This window comes from Colius striatus, chromosome 1 (assembly GCF_028858725.1).
Source record: "Colius striatus isolate bColStr4 chromosome 1, bColStr4.1.hap1, whole genome shotgun sequence".
NCBI classification, from domain to species: Eukaryota; Metazoa; Chordata; class Aves; order Coliiformes; family Coliidae; genus Colius; species Colius striatus.
Window position 1 is genome coordinate 95,086,131 of NC_084759.1, and position 26,948 is coordinate 95,113,078.

The window sequence follows — 26,948 nt, forward strand, 5'->3', positions numbered from 1 at the left end:
CGTTCCAATGAAGATAGCAAAAAAACAGTACGAGAAGAAAAAGGAGAAGGTGAGAGGAAAAGTCTTGTCCAATCTTGTGATACAGAAGCTGGAACCACAGTCAAGAAGCCCGTGTTTCCTTCTCCATCTCAATACTTCTCACTGGTATACCTCTTTCTGAGAACCTTGCAAGAGGCTATGCAGTTGCAGTTTGCCAACTCAGGTCATCAATTCCTCTTCCCAAAGCAATGAACTACCAGTTTTAAGACATGCTGGAACTCTTTTTGACTTCTCAAAGTTTCCCTTTGAGTTAAGGGTTTGGACTGCAATTGCCCAGCCCCACAGATCCACCTTCAGAAGACTCTAAGGGAAGCAAAATGTAAAGCCAGGCTAACTGTGCAGCCTAATCAAGATCTGCACAAAGTCCTTCTTAGACAAGTTTAAAAAAGAAATCCTGTGTAAGACACTATTTTTAGGTGTATTCAGTATTTTAACCACCACAGAGAGCAGAAGTTTTGCTTTCCTCTTCCCCTTCTTCCAAGATTACTGCTGTTACAGTTTACAGCTTTCTTGAGAAAGCTAGTTATGCCTCCTCCTCCTCTAGATAAGAGGTCTTCTGGGGCAACTTTACCTAGTAAGATGGTTAATGTTACGTAATTCCTATGAAAATAGGCTGTGGCTAAAACAAAAATGCGTACAACCCAGCACCAGAATTAAGCTGGAACTTAAGTTTGGAAGCTTACTTGTCAAGAATGTCACCTAAACTATCAAACTTTTCAAGACGATTACTTTTAAGACTTTTAATTCTCAATCTCTCTTCTCAAATAAACTTTTTTTTTCAACCTCTCCCCTCTAACTCAGCACTGTCTTTGTCTCTGTACACTGCACATAGAGCTGCTAGTATTTTCTATCATTAACTTATTTCAAGCTTTTCTGTTCTCCCACATATTTAATACCTGCTTGGAACACTTACACCAGTAGAAAGTGTCCAAAAGCAATGACTGCAATTTTCAAGGTAAGCTGAAGCCCATCACCCCCTTGCCCTCAATGTTCGAAAGGAAGAGGCTACCTAAATGCAGAGCTAATTGCTCTTTCAACTGCCTAGCCCCTCCTTTCACCAGCTTCTCTGCCAGCTGAGGAAGAGACACGGATCAAACCACCATCACGCTGCAGCTCTTACTGTTTGCTTCCCTGGATGCTTCAGGGACAAAGTCACTGGCATTATCAAGAAGGGCTTCAGTGTATCACAAATGGTAGACAACATGACCAAAACCCACAAAGCTCCATCCCTGGCATGTGATACTGAGCCTGGTACTTTTCCTGCAGAAAATAGGTCACTATCTGACATGGCACATGTGCAGGCAGCCCCAGAGCCACAAAGGCTTTTCTGGTGTAATTGCTTTAGGCATGTTCAGCGTTTTAAAACCAGCTTTCACACCTCTGTACCTAGGGGAAATCTGTGCAGGAGCAAAGGGAATTGATACTGCATGGCTTCCAGAAGACAAACACTTGTTTAGTTATTCTTTGGGTTGGAGGCTTCCAGCCTTGGAATGCCAGCAATAGTCCAGCCTTGGGAGAAATACTTGCAACTGTCCAAAGCATCCATTTCAGCAGTCGGGCATCAGGATACTTTCAAACCAAATCCTCAACGCTTCAGACCTAGGGTGTACCACTAGCACCATGCAGGCTAGTTTAACCTATGGAAGAGCTCTGCTCTACAACAGAAGTCTTTTAAGGTGTAGAGATCTGGTTCCTAACACATATCTCTCACACCCATTACCCACATTCTTACTGCTGTAGAAGAACAAAGAGTCTGGACTAAGAAAATGCTGAATCTGGTTAGTAAAAAACTTGCCAAATTTTTTAATTCTCACATTTTTGCAGAAAAGTAACCATCCTTGGCTCTGAACCAGAACAGTGATTTAGGTGGAAGTTGCACTGTTTTCATTAATGGGTATGTACAAGTGAAAGTAAATGTTGGCAATTTCTTGCTCTTACCCTCCTGTACACTGCAACATATATAGTGGGATACTCCACGGTTCAAGTAAGTATTAAAAATAGTTGCTGACAAATTAGGAGGTTATAAATATGACGACCATGAAATCAAATTGTCACCTTATTCCTATCAGCCTATGAGCTGAAAAAAAAAGTCATCAAAAAAGCAAATCACTGTATCCAACCTGATTAAACGTGCTTGCTAGACAGGCAAGAAGAAAGCACAAAGCTGAAATCTCCTTCGCTTGTTCCCTTTCCCGGCGTGAGAATATGCACTGGGCAAACTGGGACAGCCTCATCCAAAGAGGGAGAATTCACTTCAGAGCCAGAAGGTAAAGAGTACTCATTACCACCATCTCCTGAGGTTTTTCCAGGGAGCCCTCAAAATAAATGCTGCTGCAACGTTTATTGAAACTGCCTACAACTTGCCCGGGCCAGGACTCCACACCCAAAGAAACACTAAAGTCCCAAAAATCAGTAAATTTGGGACTGATAGTGTCTTTGCTAACTAATACAAATGGAACAAGCTGTTGACAAAAATGCTTCTTGGACCTCTTAAAAATGAATGAAATGGAAAGCTGCTTACTGAATAATCACCTAATAAACTAATTAAATAACCAATTAACAGCAAGCTAATGAAACAGAGGAATCACACTCCCTCCTAGAAATCACAAATCCAAACCAAGTCTGCAGGCAGGAAACTGCTTCTTTTTCAACCCAAATCCCAAGCGTCCTCCCTAAAAACATTTTTTTACCCATTTCTTCAGTGAACAGCAGCAACGCTTTCCACTTCTCTTTTACAACACAGCAGCAAAAGAATACCAAGAATAATTTTAGTGAATGCATCATTTCCTCTGCAGCTGAAAATCTGGGTTTAGTATCCTTTTCAGTTTTTGCCAACATGCCCTCCCTTAAAAGAACATCTCAATCCCCAGTCCACAGGTGATGATACACTAGGCCTACTCACACCCTTTGGGATGAATAATCATCGCTGGACAACGATGAAGGTGTGATTTCACATCATGCTTTCCATGGCTATTAGTTCAACTATGTCCTTATGGGGAACAGAGACAAGTAGGCAACTCAGCAGTTGGTCTCTGGTTACAGGGGTGCTTTCATGTTTTAATCTTGTTCAAATAAAAATGGTTCAGAAGGTATTCTTCCCTCACCAAAGGCAACTACCTAAGCACTATCACAAGCTGTAACTGTTTCCCATAAGGGACAAGATACCATCACATGCATCTTTGCCCAGAGCATGACTGGCACAAGCTCCATGGAAGACTTGGGCACTAGGACTGATTTCTACATCGGCCCAAGACCCCCTCTGAGGTATCCAGGCTGGGACAGTCGCAGAAGGATAGTGAAGCAGAACTGGAGGCATTGAAGGACATTCCAAAAACCAAGAAGATGTCTATCCTACTGAGGAACTCATTAAGCAGCAGCTGAACGGTGCATTTAAAGAAAACAAAAAAGGGGGGAGGGGGGTGGAAATCACTATTTTGCACACTATCCAACAAGGCTGCTCTGCTAAAGAAAGGTTCACTCACATTTTGTTTTGTGTGCAAGCTGAGGCTCTGCAGGGTGCTGATGCAGTTACCTTTGCCTTGCCAGCATCCTGACTTTCAGGTCATAGATCAGTCCAGCCCACCTCAGCCCCACCTCCTCACAGCATTGAGTTGGCCTGAAGTTTTCACAGTCAAACTTTGCACCTGTATTTTGAATCCCTAAGTTCTTCTTGCAATTTCCAAGAACCTAGTTTGGGGCTTGCTGGGTTTTTTTACTTCTGTTGAAGCAGGGTGTGGGCATTTGCTTAGACATCTGCCTTTTAATAATGAGAGAAAAGGAGAAGTATCTTTATATACACAGATGTACAGCATTCTACACGTAAGAATATGTATGACAATTACGGACAGGTTCTTCACGATGGCGTCACAAATATCTATTCTTTTGGTTGGTTTTGTGGGGTTTTTTTCTCTATTTTTTATTGAAATTTTGTACAGAATTTTTAAACATTTCCATACAATACTTTTAGACAGGACAAAATGCCATGGTAAAGGAATGTAAACTGCAAGAAACACAGTCTGAAGTATCCAAATACTCTCTAATAAGAGTTTTAGTTTGAAGACTAATGCAGTAGGCAAAATAATATGCATACAGTATACAAAGAACAGTATACACAGGGCCAGCAATGCTAACTATGAAAATTTTGCATCAGATTTACTTCAAAGATTTATAGCAATATGATAATTCTATACACTAGACCAAAATTAATTTATCATACATCGTTTCTATGACAAAAAGCTTGTCATTAAGGACAGTAGCAACTTACAATATAATTAAGCTGTATTAATCTCATTAACACTTCTAAATCTATATTCCTACTACAATATTTTTTTTTTCAGTATATTGTCTTATAAGATCTTAACAGACCTTTAAATAACACTTTACCAAAAGAGACCTGGATCCATTATAGTGATCTTATCTACATGCCCATTTGGCTTATTAAAAAAAAAATAAAATAAAAATAAAAAAAGAAGGGAGGGACAAGGGAAAAGGCAGGTTTCAAATGCTATATGATATCATTTGGTTTTGGTCTGAAATGTATATTAGTTGAATAGTTAAAAAAAACCAAAAAGGCAGTTAATTAACTGGTATTTTATATAAAATCTGCAGAAAAATACAACAGCAACAAAAACCAAAAATACTTCACAGATATCTAAAAAAACATTATATCAGAGATACAAGGTAAAGCAGCATCACTTTGACACTGTGCTTTAAAAATAAGAAGATGAATGAAGAGATTGCTCTAGTGATATTAGAAAATTTGCTTTCTTCTTGAAGAAGACTACTAACATTTTGCACAGCAACTATTTTTATAACCACCTCATTTAAAAACGTGTATTCATAGACACAGAGAATTGTCATATCATTACCATTTTTGCTCAAAGTGTCTGACTTTACACAGTGAAACTGATAATGCTAAGTGTCACCAGATGTCACTATACCATGAATTCAATATTAGAACAGAAGTGAAGCAAATGCCTTTAAACCAACACCATAAAAGAAATGAGAAAGTGTTTTGTAAACAAAACAAACCACTTTGCAAAACAAGAGAGTTCAGAGATCTCACAGTGAAATCAGAAATCCTAATTATATATGTTTACATTCTAGGACTACTCTTTACCTTAGGCCAATTAAAGCACATTAAACCATTTAATTATATACAAACATTGTCTTAAAAAAAAGAATTTAAAACATTGCACACAAGTCTGCTTTTTAACATCACATAACAAGGTTAGTTTTATTTTCAAAACAATTACATTTAAGGGCACAGAACATACAGAATACCAAATTAACAGATGAGTATTTTTGCTTCACTATACATGCTAAATCCAAAGATTTCCTCAGAAAGCTAGAGCTTAGCAACTCCAACTTCTTCCGTGTATCTTGTTCCCTGAAAGGGAGCATCTCCCAACACCTCCTTTTATCTTAGGATTTAAAAAAATATATATATAAAAAAAATAAAGCTGTACGTTTTAAAGTTGTAAGCATCTTCTGCTTTAAGTGCTCACGCAGAGATCCTTTGCTGGCTCTGCCCGCTTCACTGTAACCTTGGGAGAAATCCTTTTCACTACTCAGTTACAGTACTCTCATGACTTGCATCAGAAGTCTCATGCTGGCCCTTCTGGGATTAGGGTGAAAAGGGGTCCAGAGATGTGGAGAAGTAGAAAATACACAAGCGGTATACTGAAGGCCATTTTCATTTCCTACAATCTCTCACCGTTTCCTTTCAGCTACTAGTACAAAGCCAACACAAAAAAACTACAAAGACAACAAAAAAAATCCTGAACTTTGGCAGAGAATAGCATCAAATCAGTCATTAAATGAAAAAATTAAATAAGTCTCCCAGAACTGTCACACTCTCAAGAAGCCTTTTTTTTAAAAAAAATAAAAGGCTACTAACAAATTTCTGAGAGAAAAATTCAACTAACAGAAAAATAAGTTAAGGGAAATACAAAAAAAAAAAAAGATGTCATTCCAAAATAAGTCTTTCAAAACTGTCGTTCTAAGCTCAAGGCAATAAATAAACCAATTGCTGCAAGACAGAAGCACGTGTCCTCCTGGATCTACCCCTGCATGACTAGCCAGTCCCACGGAGGAAGAAGCAGCCAGGCATTAAAATGTAGGGAACTGACTGTCCATTACGGGAGACACTCTAGTTTTACTGGACCAAAAAGCTGGTGTTTAAACCAAAACATATTAGCCTGGGTTAACACCTCTTCCATGTAGAAAGGCATGTTTACGCTATTAAAAAAAAATCCTCAAGCAACTTATTATACTCGGGTCCATAACACAGGCCAAGGTCCTTGCTCACCAATAGACAGTTTGCTTGAAACCTTACCATTTATTTATTTTTTCTACCAAAGGTCTTTTATTAAGTGGTTTTATGCAACAAAGAACGTTGGCAAGTTCTAGGACCTCTAAGACGTGAAAACAGAAGACAGTTGAAGAGGCTGGCATTAGGCAGAGAGTAGCATAGAAACACATTTTTGAACAACTGAAGAGAAAAAGCACCAGAGCAACAATTTGCTTAAAAGCTTCTTCACAATAACAGGTCTAAAGATGGGGGAGATGCAAAGTATTATTCTTTTGACTGACTGCCAATTACCGTTGTGATTAATGCAGCAACTTGTTCGTTTAGCAAAGGTGAGGATACGTTATCTGGGAGATGGAATATCTCAGATGCACCACACATTTGTGACGGATTGTGACTCCTTACCACAGTCAAAGGATAATTTCACCAGGGATCTGACTGTAGTTACACTCAAAAAGATGGAGTCATCCTGTGTATTAACTCTTTAAAGAGCATTCTCTTTAAATAGCAGCTGCCCCGGGAGGGGAAAGAGGAGGAAAAACACACTGGGGAAAGCCATTATAAGCAAACTACTCTTCAGATGGCCATAAAAGCCATGCCTTCAGCTTCATAACCATGTAAGGCACCCTGGGAAAAAAGCAAGCACAAATGAAACTATGGCAGCCAAGCAAAAGGGTCCCTGAGCTAACCTGGCTTCACAGGTTAGGTGGCAACGCATCGGTTTTTATATTGAGAGCAAAGAGAACTGGAAAATCCAAGTACCAGCCATTAAAGGAAAGATATACCAAGTTACTATGAGACAGTGCCCAGTACAAGAGTCTTTCTTTCCCTGTGACAAATTAGACAAATTAGCCAGATCCCAGCCTCTTCAACATATAGTTGAACTGAGACTTATCTTTACCCTCCACAAGTTCTTTTTCATCCCACTGAGACCAAATTTTGCCCTAGATTACTTTATCCTGCATAGAAACAATTAACTGTGCTTTGCATCTTTCTTACAATACCATCCTTCCCAACTCAGTCCCCTAATGAAGTAACTTGAGATGCCATTAAGATATTTCACATCCTCCAACTTTACCATTAAGCCAGCCACACAAACCCTAAGAAAACATGTCCTGTAAACACTGGTATTAACATCAAGAATCGGGTATGGTAACACTCTTCTTCCACATATTAAGAGTTAAGGAGAGTCTACTTTTCAGCAGCAACTAAATAAAGAAAGGTGGGGCATCTTGGCCTCTGCTTAAAGTCTCAGAATGAACAGGATTCAACCGATTTAAAAGCAGCACCAAAAACAAAACAAAGCTACTCAAAAAAAAAAATTAAGAAATTAATAATTCTATCTGAAAATATGTATGATACATCACACTACCAAAAGCTATTTGGATGGCCTGCAGCTTACGGCACCACTGTACTGGAAAGCAAAAACTTTCAGCAGTGTTCAAAGGCAAGATTAACCCAAATTTTATTTTTACAGAACTACTTCACCCACAGGGATTGGTTCTCGATTATGTGCCAAGGAAATATTGCTGGACCCTTGAACTGATGTTGCTGAACTGTCAACATGGTCCCTCAGACCACTTCTGGCCTAAACAGTTTGTCCTCTCCCAAACAAGTCCTGAAACGAGCTCGGGAACAAAGACAACTGAAGGAATTATTTTCACGGGAAGCCTGGATAGGACTGCTGTGTCCTGAAAGGTAAAGGATGTAATACTGTCAGTGCAGTCACACACTATCTGCTGGCCTCTGCACCTGAAAGCAGTCCTGACTTGGTTCAGCATTAGGGCAAGAGGACCCAGCAACATGTTCTCCTGTTTTAACAAGGAGGAAGTGGACCGAGCTCTGCAACCCTTCCATTTGCTGAGCTCCACTGACCTGCTGCTCACACAGGAAACTGTGTGAGTTTCCTCCAGATCTGGAAACTATTCATGCCTGCCTCAGGTGTCTCTATCCTTCAGGAAAACACAACCTCAGTATCTGGAGACCTACTGATTATCTGTGATCTCCTGGGGAAAGTTTTACTTTTTTCCAAAGAATCATGCGGGCAGACCTCAATTGCCGACACAGATTATGACTGCACGTGTTCCCTACCTCCTGACACAGAATCCCTCAGGAGTCACTCCTTTATAAAAGGTTTGACAGGGTCAAAGGGGAAATGGGGAAAGATATGAGGCAAAAGGGCTCTGGAAAAGAAGGACCATTTCCCACATCTTTCCTCCACTTCCCGTTTCTCTTGTCTTCCCGTGTTTTGCTCCCCTTACAGACTCAGTATGCAGCAATAGTAGGAGCTGCAGAGTATCTTTTTACAGACATACACAGCAGAGAGGGTTTTTTTCAGTGTGCTTACCAAACTGAAGACGTGCAAAGTCACACACTTCTTTTTACCCTATGATAGAACCTACGTACATATTTTTCTCTAAAGAGAGGCTAACTCTAATTATGTCCTAGGGCTTAGACACTGAAGAGGCTGAATATAGTATGTTGAAATAGAAGAGTATATAAAGTCCAAATCAAAAGTATTTCTTCCCCCCACCACTGACAGTTTATCATATCCAGGTTGTTGTGTTTTGGGTTTGTTTTTTTTAAATAAAACTTTTCGGTAATGGAATTTGCAGTGGATTAAAAAAAAACAAAAAAAAAAGAAGACAAGAATTTTCTTACAGAGAAAAAAAGAAGCTATCAACAGCTATCATGTTTTAAGAACTAAAAGATGAGATAAAATATCTTCCTCTTGTTGCCGTAAGAAAAAATGGGGAAAAATAAAACCTAGAAGCAGTGAACAAAATTTAAAAAGTGTTAAGTTGGTCAAGGTAAGGTACCAAGCTGTGGTACAAAGAATGACCACACAGCAACGTGCATCACAGTTCTACATTAAAAAAAAAAAATCTTTTGATTGATACAGCTTTAATAATTTAGAATTTACACATCAGTAAATGATGACTTATTCTCTTCACCTTAACGCTGACTGAGCTCTGTAACTGCCTGACTTCAAACACAATCACCTGCCTCCCTTTGGTATACTTTTACATGTATACATGGAAAAACACAAGGTTAGTACTGCAAATGGAAGGAAAAAAAAAGACAAAGGGCAAAAAAAGACACCACACAGTAGGTTCTGCCTACAGCAGAGACAGGACACGTCTCAAATGGTCTCTAAATAGGCTAAAGTTGAGTTGACCTTACAATTATAGCGTAAACAATGCCTGGGTTGCATTTATGTTATTTGAAAAGAGAAAAAACCAAAAACAATCTCCAGAGACCTGTATCAACTTCTGTATGTTTAGCCATACCCTTAAAAGTTCACTATTCACTCACAAAGAGAAATAGACAAACATGAATATTCCAAGCGAACAGACACAGAACAGTCCAATATTTAGTAATAGTTTAACTTTTGGAGTCTCTTCCAGCATTTGTAAACAAACAGTCTCTTCCTCAATCTCCCGACCAGCTCTCTTGTTTATGTTTTTACTTTTAAAGCCACAGAACCAATCTATGAATTTCAAACGTCTCTCCCTATCATCAGTCTCTTCCTCATGCTTTTTCTCCCCCATCAAAGCTGCTTGTCCATTCGAATAACAATCAACTGGTGTCTCGACTTCAGAATGACTCACGGAAATCACTGGGGTGCTGTCATCTCTGCAAGTGACCAGAAGATTGATATCCTCCGGCTTCATATTTTTAAGGTTTTCTTCCGATTTGCCGTTGGGGATGATATGGTTTGTGTTTTCATTGCACTTCAGGATGCTCTTTTCTTGCCCTTTAAACAGCTCGCCCTTTGCGCCGTTCTCTTTCACGTTCCTGTTTTTCACGGCCCAGATAGTGGTCGTCCGAACCTGCTCCTTTGTAGGCGGAGGCGTGAGAAGGCTCACTACAAAGGTCACGCCGCCGGTGATCCAGAACAGAGCTGTGGCGACATACATGTAATGGACATTTTTGATAAAGCTTGGCCTCGTATCTGGCTGGTCACACTCCGGAGCACGATAGATAAACGCCAGTATCAACCGTATCGCTCCGAGAACAAACCCAGCCATTCCGCCATAGAAAGCCCCCTGCTCATTACAACGGTTCCAAAAGATACCCATCAGAAACAGAGCAGCCACCGGTGGGGTCAGGTAGTCCGCTACCTCTTGAATATAAAGGTACATCTGACCACCTTGCATTTCTACAATTATCGGGACCCAGGCAATGCTTATAACTACCATGAACGCAACAAAGACTCTTCCTACAACCATCAGTTCTCTCGACGTCGCGCTCTTCCGAATGAGTTTGTAGATGTCAAGGGTGAATATGGTGCTGGCACTGTTAAATATCGAGTCCAAGTCACTCATCAGTGCAGCAATCATCACGGCCATCATCAGTCCCCTCAGACCAACCGGCACAAGCTTCATCACCAAACGTGGGTAGGCGATGTTAGAGCATCCAGCTCTGCTCCCGCAGACTTGAAAACAGTGTTCCGGATTAATGCAGGCGATATCATCTACAAACAGTATTCGTGAAATCATCCCTGGGACGACTATAATAAACATCGGCAGCAGCTTTAAGAAGCCCGCCATCAGAGTGGATCCTTTGGCATGAGCGATGTTTTTTGCAGCTAAAACTCTCTGAACTATGACTTGATCGGCACACCAATACCAGACAGAAGCTGGGGTCTGTCCAAACAGAAATCCAGGCCAGGGAATATCTTCATCTGTTGGCTCGCGCAACATTTTAAGAGCATCGGGCTTTGGGTCGACGTTGCAGGAATTGGTATTGGAAATGTTGTAGGTTAACAAGATAGACGTAATATTTGGTGACGCTAGCATGTACCGTCTTTTAACTTCTTCGAACCCACCAACCTCCATCATACTTATGATCATAAGTGTGAGGGCACCGATAATCATAAGCAGAGCTTGAAGGGTGTCTGTGTAGATGACGGCCACAAGACCTCCAGTCACAGTCAACAGTGCAGTCATTCCAATAAGGAGGATAACTGACAAATAGAGGTTCCAACCTAGCGATTCTTGAATAAAAAGTGCCCCTGAATACAAGTCAACTGAGAGTTTGGTGAAGATATAAAGAATTAGAGACAACGCTGCAAAATATATTTGAATTCTATGCCCTCCAAAACGCTTGGACAAGTATTCAGGCATGGTGTATACTCCCGAGCGGATGTAGACTGGGACGAAGACCCATCCTAAAAGCTGCAAAAGCATTAAGGCGTTGAATTCCCATGCACCTACTGCAAATCCACTGGCCGCTCCAGATCCTGCGAGCCCAATGAAATGTTCACTTCCAATATTGCTCACAAACAGAGATGCACCAATAGCCACCCAGGTCATAGAACGCCCTGCCAAAAAGTAGCCACTTACGGTGCTCCGATTGTTTTTCCACATGGCAAAAAAACCTATGGCGATTACAAGCACGAAGTACAATGCCACAATGGCAATGTCTGCTGTTTCCAAAGAAGCCCTCATTTTTGTAAACAAAATGACTTCGCACAGCTGACGTCCACTTCTCGCCCCCCAGCAAACGTCTTTTAAGCAACACGTGAACCAGTTAACATATATCAACACAGCGGATCAAATTCTTTGTCCCTTGGTTTGCTGTCCTGATGCTGGTGGTTGTGGTACATTTACTTTCTCCGCTTCTCAAATGGAAATTTGGAACTTAGCACGCACTTTTAATCCACATTCCACAAGAGCATCAGCCTTAACTCAGTTGATGTAGGAGAAATTCTTAGTTGCAGCTAAGTTTAGTGAGGCCTACTGTACCAACCCTGCAAGGCAGCAAAGACAAAAGACAAAGATTGAATTAGAGAAGAATTTCATGAATGAGAAAAAATTTGAAGTCTAGTAAAACAATGACTGAACACCACAGATTTTTTTTTTCCCCCTTACATTTCCTGGTGTATTTATGCAATCCGTAATACACATAATTAAATATGTCTAGAACTAAATAGTAATGTCTTTTACAGGTCTTTAATATTTACAAGCACCTTAAGGGACGCAGCAATTCTGGAGTATTAAATGACCCAAATTCCCCAGAAAAAGGAACATAAATACTTTTTCTTTATTTTAGGATCTTGCAAGTCTACTTCTCAAGTCACTAAAGAGGCCTTCCTCTTCCAAGCAATCTTAGGAAGAAAAAAAACCCAAACCAAACACAAATGAAAAACAACCTCTAAGGAGCGTTAACCTGGCTAATCATTTCCTGTATTGCTCTAGCACTGTATCCTGCAAGTCTTGATAGATCCTGCTATCACATGCATACACTTGAGACAGTGGCTGGTTGCTAGAGCTAAAAATCAAAGTGAAGTCACAACACTGTTAAAAACCAACATACATTTAAGCTCAGATGGAGTATCAAGGTTATTCTGCAAGGTTTTAGATGAGTTTGCACTTGTCTGGGATATTGATGATCGCAGGGTTACATTTCACTCTGAAAGCTCTTCATACATATCTCATGTAAGTGAAGAAAAAAATCCCATTCAAACAAAAAACAAAAGCAAAAGTACACCTGACATCCAGCTTCAGGGTACTTCTGCCTGCCATGTGCCTTTTGATACCCATGCCCATATGGTTTCATAATTTTTTTGGGAACACCTTAAGCAGAGGAGGGAGAACCAGATGGATTTTGATAGAAGTCACAGTTACTAGGATGCCAGGAAACACTGTTCCAAGCACTGTCCATTTGCATCCAAGCATGAACAGGGTCACTAACATCAGGGGTAGAAGGCTGTGAGGCAAAGTATACCCTGCTGCTCTACTCCAGAATCTCTGATCACATCCAATTCTACATGTCAGAAAACAGGCACTCACTTAGGCAAGCAGGACTGAAGCACTCAAAGTGAAGGGAAGGAGCTAGTAAAAAGACTTGCTGTCAGACAACTGGGCAAATGGGAAAGGAATGGTGACTGAGGAGCTACACACTGGCTCCTACCTCTGCCACGGAGACAGGATGCTCCTATCTCCTCTATTTATGCCTTGGGAGGTATCATTTAGCTATATCCACTCAAAACCTTTTAACACGTTTTGAGAGGCTGGATACAAGATTCTTCTACTAACTACAACAGATAGGCATGGCAAGGGAAGAGCAGAACCACCTTAGTAAAGACCAGAAGACAAATCCTTAACATTCAACGTTATTACAGAAGAGTAAGGAACAAGGTCTGATTCCATTCCTCTTTCCCACCCACTGGTAAAGGTAATGTAGGCATCAAAAATAAAATTTAAAAAAAAAAGAAAAGAAATCACTGGATCTTTTGTCTTGACCATAAGGTCTACCAGCCTTAAAAGTCTTGCAAGCATCAGCTTCAGCAAGTCTTCTTCAGCATCAGCATTCCCCCTTCCATTTCATTTGCTGTGCTTTGGCACTATTCTGAAGCTCACGCTTCCCTAATAAATTAATCTATCACTAATACAAACCCCTAGATAACATAATTGGGTGGCTTCTTGTTTAGCACACCTGTAGCATATTCATTTTGTTTCAAAAAAATGAATAAAAACATAAATTCTATGATAGACATAGTGAAGTTTGAAAATGCACACACTCGGCCCTCTGCCTTATTTTGTGCATTACTGAAGGTAGCAACGGTGCTGATGTAAGAACGTGCACTTCTCATTAAGGCAGATGCAACTTAAGAATGGCTTACAGCAAACCACAACTTTAGCCTTAAGGAGAAATCCACTTTATTTGTATGAGCTGGCTGTTTTTCAAGAATAGTTCAGAATCAAAAAAGATAATAGGAGTTCCCCACCATCACCACCACAAACTCACATGAGAATACAGATATCCATTCTGTTGGAGTTATAGTCAATGAGAGACAATGGAGACATGGCACAAAATGGACTGATTACAGTAGTGTGCTAAATTTATCATGCTCATGAGCTTCAAACCACAGATGTGTTTTAAATTCTTCCGTAGAATTCACATTTATCCCCAGCCACCAATGCAGTGGTAGTTAAATGGTCTATTAGTTTAATCCAACACAAAATTATGAACACTTCAGATTACACAACACCATCAGATAGAGTGTACACCACAAGTAGAGTGTGCTATTCTTAGTTTTAAGCACTTTTGAGTAACACTTTGATAGTGTTGCATCCTTTACTATTTTCAGCTAAACTTTCAAATGCAACTACATTATAATGTTCATACTCAAACAATAAATATTTTAAGAAAGGGGAAGAAGAGATTTTGCTCAGACACAGTGGAAAGAACAGAAACTACTGCACAGAAAATCACAATCATGGGGCAAGCTAAAGAGATGATATTTTCCTTTCTTCTCTTGTCCTCCTCTGTTACTAGAAAGTGTTAAGACTTGAGCTTTAGTTCATTTCCCATCACCTTCACTTTAGGATAATCAATGACCTTGCAAAATTATACTATACAGTAATATGCACAAATCACCAGAAATACTTGTAAAAACTGCATCCATTTGATATGAGGTTCCCAGCTCATAGTATGATTATTACAGGCACGTTCAATCCTTCTGAAAAGTAAGCAGAAGATGCACGCCCGTGAATGAACTGTGACATCTCTCAGTTAAGATACTTGCTAAACTACAACAGGCTCATTCCAACCAAAGTAAGTAACATATGAAGTTCCTTGAGCATTTTCCAACACAAGGTACAAACAGACCGTGCATTTGAAATCATCAGTCTAACAGAGACCTAAACCATCACCTTTGTAATGAATATCTGAATTTTGCACGGTTCCGCTTGCTTGAGCAGGAAAGTGGAAAGCTTTCGGTAGCTGCCACAAATTTGCTGCACTGTCACTAAATTACTGTACCAAAGTAGCTTCTTGTACCAGTTTCTTATTAGACCTAATTCTAAAATAACCCTGGAACTTTTTTTCATTACGAAAATGAGATTCGTCCCTCTGAACTTTCAGCAAGTTATGACCTCAAGTCCTAAGAAGGACTTTCAAGACACCCCATGCAAGTTTAATCTCAAGTTATTAGAACAGCATACATTGTGGCACTGACAGAAAAGAGACAAATACAGTGCTGCTGCCAAAGACTCTGGATTTTTTTCCCCTAAGGCTGTTTTCTGGCTGGATGATATCAAAGACACAAAACAATGTGCTTCCCTCTTGTCTGAAGATAGAGGGCTACAGCTTTGGTGAAACAATGCATATGTCTCTCCAACAGGCAGCCTGTCCTTTATGAAAAAAAAAAAAGTCTCAAGCAATTCCCTGGAGAGATATTAGATAATGTGAAACAGATTTAGGGCGGGATTTTTAAGAGAAAATTGTATGATTGTTTTAACAAAAAAAAAAAGAAAGAAAACCAAAAAACTTTCTCCACAGTGCTTTTCTAATAAGATGGGCGTTTAACTATGCCAGAATGAAACTGCTCCAGCCCTAAAGCAACTATTTGTTTTCTGCTCAGTCTATTTATCTTCTTGGCAGATGGGAAGATTTTCTGTTGGCTTCCCTTTTCTCATGCAGTTAAGAGTCAGTCTCAATGGGCAACACTTCAAGAGTTAACTTGAGGATGTAGGCACCCACCTATCACACAGGAGTGTCCACTGTTATCACCTGTTTGCAAACTAAGCATACACTTAATTTTGTTCATAGACTTGAAAGTAGGTTTGAGGTTCTTTCTTAGAAACAATGTTTTTCTTCACCTCTTTCAAGCAGGGGTATGTTAAACTATACTAGTAGCATTTTACCTATTGAACAACTCGCATGAAAGAAATGCACCCAAATTTCCAGGTTCAACACCTAAATGGAAAATGTGAACAACACTCTCTTAGGAAAAAACAAACAAAAAATAGCCTGTACAACATTCAACCCCTCTAGTGTGTTGTCTGGCCTGCTCACACTGTAGGTTACCTGCTACAAACACACTTGCGAGCTCCTATGTGTTCATAGCTCCATGGTAAACAAGGTTGTCTGAGGCAGTCTATCTCTCAGGAAGAAAAAAATAGTAAAAAGCTTTGTCCCATTTATTATAACACTCTAGAACAAAAAAAAAAAAAAAAAAAAAGAGAGCACAAATGTTCTTCATGGAATAACTGATAAGTATCAGCTTATTCTTATGTAGCACATGCCCTTGAGACAGCAGTGGCTATCCTTGCCAGCTGCTCAAGAGAGCCCTAAACATCCAGGACTGCAGTTTCAGGACTTTCTCTTGCAAACAAGGAACTGAGGTAGAGAAGTTGGGAAGGAATCCCACCTGAGACAAGCAAGGCATGTTACAGGAAGCAGCGAAGCTCAGAGGTAGAAGTTGGCCTGTAGCATCTAATAAATAACTTAAGGTCTGGACTGGTGTTCCCAGCAGCTCAATAGGCTGGAGAAGGAAAGTAGCATATCATGAGTTACCTCATCCAGCAGTAACCTGACTAACCTGTTTGCCACACATGCTCTGCTGCCCCGAAGTAGTATGGCATCAAAACTTTTGCTGGCCTTGGAGAACACAGGTGCTGCAGAGGCAACTCTAAAATCATGACTACTATACAAATCCAATTTTGGGTGCAAGGTTCAAGTCAGGCACACAAAGGAGTTGTCAGGAACACATAATGTACTTTTTTTTTTGTCTGAAGATTCAGGAATTGCTCCAGTTCTGGTCTTCACTTTACAGCAGCATCAGAAAAAGCTTGCTCCACAATATAATCTTCTTGATTCTTTGCTAAAGTACTGCTGAAGGAGACATGAGAAAAATAAGTAACCTCATAGCATGCAGTTCAGCAGAAGAAACAGAGAACTACACTGCACTTGCCAGTCAGAAATGTAATGCTACTGTGGACTGTTACAGAAGCAGTAACTGGAGTACCACAAGGCCAAATGAAGCTGAAGGGCATTGTAACCGAGTGTTAGAGTAGAAGATCAATTTCATTGCTGTGTTTGTTTTTAACCATTCTTCCCCCTCATCCCAAGAGCATAAATCAATTTAGGTCTCGCATCAAGTCACAAATTAAGGAGAGGAAAAAAAAAAGCAGGCAGAAGAAAGAGGATGGAGTTTTACTATAGTGCTCGTTTAGTCCTCCATAAACACAACAGAAGCTACAGCACTACTAAACTGCAAAATAAGAAGAAAGCAGCATATTTTCTGAAACTGACATCACTAGCAGTGCCTCAGCATGAAGTGGTACTTTATCCCACTGCCTGTGACACTCACATTTGGGTGGTCTCTTTCTCCATGAGTCAGTCCCCAGGGCTTTGTCGGGATTAGTGGATTTGCTTCCACTATTCATCAAAAAAATCCCAAACACCTAAAGAGGAAAGGGGAAGGGGGAAGTTAAGCTGAGGAAAGAAGAGAGGAGAGAAAGATCCTTTTTCTGATGTCTCTTTATTTCAGCAAATAAAAAAATACTATCTCCTCCATGTCTACCTAGACATGCTGTAGGCCTCTTACAAAGGTCTTAAAACAGACTAGCTTAACTGAGTACCAGTTTAAAGAAAATATGCAAGTAAGAACTTCCTGTTCCCCTTGTTAGACAAAAGCATTGGCTTATGTTTACATGGTGACAGATGATATCTGGGTTCTCTGAAGAAAGCAGAGTACAGCTGCTGCTCAGCACCACTGAGGAACTGAGCCATTCTTCCCTGGCAAATAAGGAGAATCATTCATATGCCTCTGCTATGACTCAAGTAGGTGACTACCAGTGGCTCAGATGCTCAAGGATGAGTTCTTGCTATAAGCAGCTCCATCCCTTCAGCAAGGAAACCACGCTTTTCAACTGCATACAGATGTCATTCTTCCTTCTACACAGGAACTGGAAACAGGAGAGGAAAGAGAGTACTGAAGGCACAAGGTCCACAGTAACTAAGTAAAGAGTGCAAACAGGGAAAGCCAGCCATTTTAATGGAGGTGGGAGGGTGTGTCTCCTTCAGGAGAGGGCAAAAAAAATAAAAGACCCTGGCATTGTGCAGCATCAGACAAGAATTTTCCCTGCCAGTTAAGTGTGTCAAGACATCAGCTGACATACTAAGTTGGAAGCTGCAGAGGGACAGCGAGCCCAAAGACTGAAATTCCTTCCTGGGGAATTCCTTCTTGTGGCAATCTAAAGTTCAGAAACATTTTCACTGACACAGGCAAGTACTATTTACCCAAATTGGTTTGACAAAGTACTTTGTCACTAAGATCAACAGCAAGGGAATATGTAAAACTAGCATAAAGAAGTAAATATTTGATTTCTGTGTGGACTCGGATCCCCTACAACCAAGTTTTCTCAATGTAGAAGACAAATGTTATTACCCTATGCAAAGCACGCCATCACTAAAATGGTGTAAAATTTCTGCCATTACTGAATATGACCATTGTCTTTACTTGCAAAGAATAAAGGTGATCCAGTTGATGGTTATCACCATTCAACAGTAACTGATGTAACTGGCATACCCCTATGCTAGAAAAATGTGCTGATTTACCCCATCTGAAAGGGATTTTGGCTAGGAAAGTATAGACTTTAGAAGTTACTATGATCCCTCTTGATGTCTTGTTTAAGACACCAAAACCAGGCCTAAATAAAGCTATTTTGGTTATAGAATAACTAGTGCTATTCTACATCACATTTTGTAATTATCTATATTAGAAGCTATCAAACATGGATTTATTTTTCCAGTAGTCTCAAAGACATCAACTCCACTAAACACACTCCCCTCCTATATCCATGCTCTCGGTGTACCTTTGCATTTAATTATTATATCTTAGCTATTTGCTTAACATAAAGTGAACAAAGCACGATTTAAAAAAAGAGTGAGAAACGTCAGAACAATAGTTACTATATAGTTTCTCACAAATATACTTCATAACCCTTCCTTTACAACATTTGCCTCTTTCCCTCCCCTCTTATCACCAGGGGTGATGCATTTTCTTTACTGTCTCATTTCCAGCACCAGTATTTGTACAAGTGCTCCCACAGTACAGGTCCTTCACTTCCACAGATCTTGTCTTACTTTCCATGTTTTTACTTCCCATCTTTCCTGTTCCACTTCTACATAGTTAACTCTAATCTGTCTATTGCCCCTCCTCCAACTCTTTCACCTTCTTATCAGCTCTTCTACAGAAAGCACACCAGACACTCTTGCTGGTCCACTGGGCAGGAGGTTTTGAAGGGAACAACTTGGTGCCCAATGGTTCCTCATGCCCTCGGATAAGCAGCACAGAGGCCAGTACATACAGCTCTGTCAAACAATTCTTTCCACATAAGCAACTCTTATATTGCCACAGCCTTGTAGAAGAGGAAGCCTGGGCAGCTGTGGCTCAAAGAATCAGGAGCCTGCTCTGGCTGGAATCTGACAAAAAGGAAGATAAGTTACTTGATCAATAATCAACCACCACTGAAGTAATTTTTGGGTGGAAATTGACAGCATTACAGCTCTCGAACAAGTGGAGAAACCAGCTCCTGATGTAAAGAAAGCAAGAACTTCCATCATTACAAAATATGGTATGTATGACACATTAGAAGGTGAACCTATATTCACAGTGGAATTAATTTAACCACTTACTCTAAGTGATGCAATGGATATCTTTAAAAGACAGTCACTTTTGAGTGTTTTAACAACAGAGATTAACAACACTATTTTTTTCACAACAGGTTGTCCTTCCTTCTTTGTCAACAGTTGAAGGATAGAGGTGTTCTCTTGTTGAAGTTTACAAGCATCTCCCTGTTTGTATACATTATACATCCACATGTATATATACACACAGTAAACAAATGAGGAGAGATAACACAATCAAGAGAGAAGAGCTCTTTGCTATGAAGTTTTATCTGAAAGGTTAAGCCACCATTCCTGTCCACTGAAGAGAGGCTAGCCAAATCCCACTGCCAGCTCCAGCATAGACACAATGACCTGCTCACAGTCCTGCCTCAGCACTCAGGCTTGCAGCTCTACAGCTTAAGGAACAAGAGCAACAGAGTTAACCAGGGCATCCCATTACATACACTCACTCGAGCACATCACTCGATACACTGCAGAAGCCTCTATACACCAAGAGGCTTTCGAGTCCCTTCTTCCTGCCATCAACTTGTACTCTGGACAGTTTTGCCAAATTCACCTAGCTAATAATTATATGCTACAAAAAGGCTTAAACTATTTCATAGATGAGAACAATGCTCCACCTCCCCCCCCATACCCGGTCCAGGCACATATCTCACACTTGGCAAAAACTCAGAAGAGGCCCACTCCAAAGATTAAAAAGTGGCAAACCTTAGCAGAGAGGTTATCATTCTTAAATGCTGTTTGTATCATACATTTCAAAACCCAGTTATTTTTACAGAAATCTTTTAGGCAGAAGACAAAGGGCTGACTCCTACAGGAGAGCAAATGCCAAATCTTGTGGCTTTCCAATCTTGTCTTTCAGTTCCAACTCTTTGGTCTTCTTTCCAGCACCACCTCAGACAGAAGGCTCCTTCCCTGCTAGGTGTAATAATACGATGAGCCTGCTTCAGCCTACTAAAAAGTCAAAGAAAATAGAGAAAAACTTTTGTGCGATTTTAATCTGCTAAGCAGGGGAGAGGGGTGGGGATAATTCAACTCTAAGAGCAGATGAGTTCACATGAAAGGAAAGAAAATAAAACCAGTATCTGCCTGCTTACTGCCCTCTTCATTCTCCTCTCACTTCTTCCTAGCAACTAAGATATCAAAAGCCCAATTGCTGCAGCTGCCTACACAGCAATTAAGTGCAATAGTCAAGATGTCAAGCAACACTACTGCCCATTACTGTGGCTTTCCTAAAATAGCTAACGATCTCCACAGCAGGTAGGCAAATTTTAAAACATGGTAACCCACTCCAAAGGCAACAAACAGATGCTGGAAGAAAACTATGCTGTGTGAACATGTCAGCCAAACTGAGGGTCCAGATTCTCTGTAATGTTACAGAGGAGGGCAGACAGCTCCCCTAGTCTGAGTATTTGCTGAAACAACGTAATTAGGTTTTAAGACTATGACATGTACTACGTGTTTGTCCTTTGTTACAGGTAAAGTGGGGGAGAAGAATATGCTGATGATGAAATATTGACATGCTTCCTCCTTTTTTTGTGAAATGCTCTAATATAAAGTATTTGCCAACTGTTCATTCACTTCAGCTCCAGTTACAAAGTTGTTTTGTTGAAGACTGGTGTCCCAGCTCGCAAGAGTTGAGCAGCAGCAAGAAGAGCATGGGAGTCCCACCACCTTCTCTCACTGTCCTAGGTTCCCCAGGCTGCCAATTTTCCTCGGAAGATGTCTCGCATTGCCGCCCTGTGGTCAGTCTGCAAAACAGCATCAGAGCAATAGGAAGCCATTTCCAGCTCTTCCTTCCCTTTCCGTCCCCCCCTCCCGCTTCCTTCCCCGGCCTCTCAGGGGAGATTCTGCCTGACTAGAAGTGCAGGAAGAGAAAGCCTCCCTGAAGAGCCCTCCTTTCTCCAGAAAGCGACAGCTCCTGCTAATTCACTAGCTGGCCACTACCCTTTCCTGCTGAAGGTCCTGCTCTGCCATCATCTCCCTGATGAAAGCCAAAGATGACTCTCCTGGGAGAAAGTCAGAAATAACTAGAAATTCATCTTTTGCAATGAATAATAAAGTTTAGAGCACAAACAGCTGTGCTGTGATTTTGTACCTCTCCACCACAACTGTAGTCTTTGACTGGGGCTCTTGAGGGTAAGCAACATGTTGTCTACATTCATCTGACTACTACTGATAACAATTCTGCCATCCAACTCCCCAGGCACACTGTACTATTTGTTATTTGCATGTTGGGGTGTGGAAAGACACACAAAAGGGCAAAATTATTTCCACCCTAAGAAGTTCTAGTTACTTCACTGAAATCATACCTTTCCTTTCCTAAAGAATCTCTTCCATATACTCACAAAGTAACACAAGCCAAGTCTCTGGCTGCAGCTACTCTTCAAATAAAGTGCTACTGCAGAGAAGTTGTTTACTTAAAAGGGTGCTTTTAGGATTTTTTATTATTGTTTTCCTAAGAACCATTCACTGGGAGTCTCTGCTGATCAAGGATTCTGTCCACAGGCAATTTACAAATACAGTATTTCTCATACAAGTCGGTTACCCGATCACACACTACCTACAAAACAGGACAGAGAATGGCTGCTCAGTTTTGACTTAAGAATAAAGTCACTAGCTCTGGTTAAAAGTATATGCAGGCAACAGGTGACAAAGCTTGAAAGTAAAAATCTTCCCCTTGCCTCCCTCGAACCCCCAAAGCTCTTAGGTGCTGCATTTTAAAGATACAAAAGGAAACCTGAAGAGGCTCTGAGGAAATCTACCAAGAAGCAAGCGGACATAGTAGCATCAGGCAGGACTGAGGGGTCATGCTCACCCTGTAACCACATTGAGGCTTGCTGGATATGGAGGAGATCAGCTCCACAACAGACTCCATGGTTCACAAATAAAAGTTACATGCAAGAAAAGAATACTTATCCCCAACTTTAACACAAGCAGTGCTAGGAAGCAACAGAGATTAAAACAACAAAAATGGATTTGAGGGATTTAGTCTGCCCAGCTCTACAAAAGTACCAAGGTAACTATTAAAAACACTTTCAGGTACAGGGAATCCCACAGAATCACAAAGTTTGTCTCTGAAGAGTGCCATGAAAGTCTGCCAGACTGTAGCTGAGCAGGTTTGCACTCAAGATGCCAGGGAGCTCACAGCAGTTAAGGACAGTCCTGAAACACAAGAAAGCCAGGCTGCAGAGGCTTATTTGTCATGTTTTGGGTTTTTTTTGCAAGGCAGGGGAGCTGTCAGAGATGAGGAAGGATTACATAGACATCAAGAGAAGAGTCAGCACTTACTCAAGCCTCCAACTAAAGCAGACACCGGAGCACACAGCCACCACACCAAGGGACTGGCGTGGCAGAAAGCTACCTACACAGGGTAGCTTCATCTGGAAGCACTAAGTATTAAGAAGCAATGTAATTTATTTAGGACCATATATGATGTCTCCAACTTCTTCCAAAGAGTTATGTAGTCACTCAGTAATTTCAGACTGTTTTATTAGCACCATATTCAGGTCTCCACATTTTGACTAATTTAAATTAGTCTTATAGGCAAGGTTCTGCACTGCTACAGAGGTCGTTAGAGCAACCCTTTTGCCAGGATTCAGCAGTATCACATAGCATATAACACTGCAGAAATTTTTTTCAAGTGTTTTCATTACACAAGAAAGGCAGCAGTGGCAAGATTCTGGAACACAAAAGTGTACCTTGATCAGGTGTATTGTCAACAGCAACAATAAAAACGATATCTATAGACAGACTCTCTAGAGCTATACTAAAGGTAGGTGAAAAGCAGCTGTATGTCTGAAACAGAACTTAAGTGTTTTAACACATTCACAGAGCTAAAAAACCAAAAAACAGTTTAAGATACATGTATCAGGAAAGAAGATACTAGAGAGTCAAACTTCAAAGAGGAGAAGGTTGCAGATGTTAAATCGGGAGTGCGCTGATGCTCATTACAAGCATCTTAGAGCTGAAAGCTTATCCCTGTGTGTCTGTGCTCAGATCCTAGGAACGAAAAATCTCTTCTGCCAGACAGCGCTCCATGGCATCCTTTTAGAGTAGTCAGTTTATTCGTGTCTCAGTATTATGTCACATTTGCTACGCCTTCTGTCCTGCTCTGCATTTATAGCGTCTGCATGGCATAATGCATCTCCCACATTAACAGCAAGTACACAAAAAACATCTCAGCACCTTACCTATGGCTTACGCTCTGATGGGGATGGGTGTGGGGGGAAAAAGATAAATTAAGAGGCACATGTTGACAACCCGAAAGCAGTGTGTTTTGTCCAAGCGAATGCTGCTCTGTGAGCCGGTGCAGCAATGTCATCGGATTTTTTTCCCCCCTATTGCTGTATTTCTCCACTAGAGGACTCACCTGAGAAGTCAACTACAGCTTCTGCAGTTAAGACAAGTTAAAAAAAACAAAAAAAAAGGCAGCCAACCCTGACATGTGGATGGTACATGTAAAATGAATGGAAATGTACTAGTATATGTAGCACATGTAATACACGAAGACAAGCTCCACTAACTACAAAACAAACACAGCAACACTTTTTTCCTTTCTGCTATCTTACGGCAAATATAGGTGCTCATTGAAATGAAGGTTACATGCAAGAGCAAGTGTGTCCACGCTGGATCAGAACAGAAGGGTTATAGCCTAGCAGAAGTGCTGCTACATTCCATCACCAGCACTGCATATTAAGCTGGAAAGCAGGAGATAAACAAAGGCTATAGAAGGTACTAGAGAAGGGTGAGTATGGGCTATTATTTACTGAACGAAGGGTCCCATCTACACAGAGATACTTCTGTTTTATTATTTTTACGCATAAGTACACAAACCTCCAACGTTGATTCAGTTCTTGTAAAAGAGAAAGAGCATCTATAACCCTACTCGCTCACACCCCGGCTTATCACCATGCCGCCAAAAACAGCAGCAACGGCTAGCTACCCTTCCTGTGGGCGATACGACCAGATGCATCAGCAAGAGCTCAACTGGTGTTAGCAATGGCAGGACAAAAAGAAATTTAGAAAAAATCTTCAGAGTTCCCTGGTGTAGAGGGATCTGGAAAGGTCAGGGAGCTGTCACCCCACACAGGGAAGCTTGCCGAAGCGAGTCTTTGCTTTCCCCTGTCAAAACTCACCGCAAGGCCTGCCTCGGGTGAGAGGACCTAGCATGGGGCTGCTGCAAGGTACCCAGCGAAGCCACCGCAGGTGCTGGCGGGGGAGGGAAGCACATGGCAATGGAAAGCGCTGGTGCTGCAGAGGAAGAGGGGGACGTGCTGGCGCTAAGGTATAGGGGCAGGGAAAGGGCCAAGTTCACTCGCAGCAGGCAAGGGGTGAGGAGGGTAGAGGATAAGAGGGGGAAATGCATCTATTTAGTCAAGTGTAGGATCTGCTTACCTGCGGACCAAAGGGGAGGCGGGAAGAGAAAGAGACTGCGGCTCTAAGGGAGTAACTAAGCTAACTCTCCAAAGGAGCAGGGGGAAAGAGAGAGAAAAAGAGGAAGGGGAGAAAGGGCAGAGAGACACAGAAGAGCCTGAAGCACGCTGCGCAACTCCGCTTCGGAGCACGGAGGGGAGGGCACAGCTTGCCTCTGGGGAAAGGGCAGGCCGGGCCGCCCCCTGCCCCGCCAGGCGTCCGGGGAGGCAGGCACGCGGCGGCGGTGAAAGGTGGCAGCGAGGAGACGCCGAAAACTGGGGGTCCGTCAGGTCCCACCTGGCTCCCTCCCTCCCGTCTCCCCTCCCTCACTCACCCTCTGCATGGCTTTCAGGATCAAAGCCAGTTCATAGCGGGGCATCTTAGATCTGGCTGTGGCGGGAGGAGCGGGGATGCGGCAGGACAGAGGGTGGGGAAGAGGGGGCGGCGGCGATGCCGGAGATGGGGGGAACCGGAGGAGGAAGGCGCGTCCCCGGCAGCAGGCGGTACTGGCCACAGCTTCTAGCCGCGCGACTCCCAAGCTGCACAGACACCCGAACGGACGGGCGGGCAGCGCGGCTTAAAGGGCGCCGGCGGCTGCGCAGGCTCCGCCGCACCGCCCCCTGCCAGCGCCAAGCGCCGCCTCCGCCGCGCACACGCCCGCCCGCCGGGGGGCCGCCACCGCCCGCCCGCGGGATACCCCGCCGCCCCGGCCCGGGGGGAAAGGGGGAACGGGGAGGGAACACCCTGCCGCCGGGGAGCGGGCACAGGCCGGCCGGGCCGGGCCGGGCCGCGGGCGCCGCCTCGCCCCTGCGGCTGCTCAGGGCCTGCGCCCGCCTTCCTCCTTCCCGCCGCCGCGGCGGCGGCTGTGGCTGCTGCAGGGAGTGGAAATTTCCACTGTGTCCGCCCCCTCGCTCCCCCCGTCCGCATACACACACAACCGAGACCGCACATGGTGGGGGGGGGAGGACTGTGCCTGTGGCGCGGGGGCCCCTGCGCCTGGCTCGCAGCCGCTGGCGCCCACGGCCGCGGCCCTGCGGCCATAGTCCCCACGCACCGGGGTGGGCAGGCAGCAGATGGCACGGTGAGGGTGAAGCACCCCTGTGCCGGAGAGCGAGGCGAGGGTGCCATGGTTGTCCCGCATCATACATGTGGGGCACCGACAGCTCTTCAGAACCATCTGTGTCCTGGTACCGTGGGATGCCTCAGTGCCTGTTGCCCACTGACAGAAGCACAGGTAGATTGTGGGCTACCCACGGCCGCCTAGGTGTAGGGACTCAGGGAGCAGCAGGGTCGAGGTAAAACTGCATGGCTGGAAGACAGCTGGCCTTGGTGCATGGGGGCTCCTGGGGAGGGAGCTTCTGGGCAAACGTTTCCCAGCTGACAGTGTTCAGCTCGCACACTTAGCATTGTACTCAGATGTAGCCATCAAGGGCGGCGATACAAATACCCTCTGTCAGCAGCACGTCCGACACCAGCGTCCAGCTGTGGCCATGCCGGAAGCCTACAACCACCTGCATCCACCAAAGGGTAGCATTTGGAGAGCCTGATGGTACATAGGCTTGCTTCAACAGTATTTCTTTCCTCCACAGCAGAGACCTTCACCCAGAGCACCCAACACAAAGACTGGCTTTGAGAAGAGCAAGCTCAAGCCAGATTTCTGCCCAAGGTTTTGAAGCCCTCATTCCTCAGCCCTCTCTGCTCTCTGAAAGAGGAAATTAGGGGATGAGACAGCAGAGCCACCACGCCATGGCTGAGG

The 26,948-nt window shown here is 42.6% G+C and overlaps 2 protein-coding genes across 2 annotated transcripts in view; both read right to left on the reverse strand.

Annotated features, from left to right (window-relative positions):
* The window catches only part of MRPS6 (mitochondrial ribosomal protein S6), a 46,217-nt gene extending 20,611 nt beyond the window's left edge, over positions 1-25,606 (reverse strand). The window contains exon 1 of the mRNA XM_062001400.1: positions 25,527-25,606. Within this exon, the coding sequence (XP_061857384.1) occupies positions 25,527-25,571 (45 nt within the window). The 5' untranslated portion in view covers positions 25,572-25,606. The remainder of the gene's footprint in view (positions 1-25,526) is intronic.
* On the reverse strand, positions 4,713-25,614 carry SLC5A3 (solute carrier family 5 member 3). Its single transcript, XM_062001389.1, has 2 exons — positions 25,527-25,614; positions 4,713-12,104 (listed from the first exon to the last, which is right to left on the reverse strand). The coding sequence occupies exon 2, from the start codon at positions 11,800-11,802 to the stop codon at positions 9,661-9,663; it is 2,142 nt and encodes a 713-aa protein (XP_061857373.1). The 5' UTR covers positions 11,803-12,104; positions 25,527-25,614; the 3' UTR covers positions 4,713-9,660.
* Between the last annotated feature and the right edge of the window lie 1,334 nt (positions 25,615-26,948).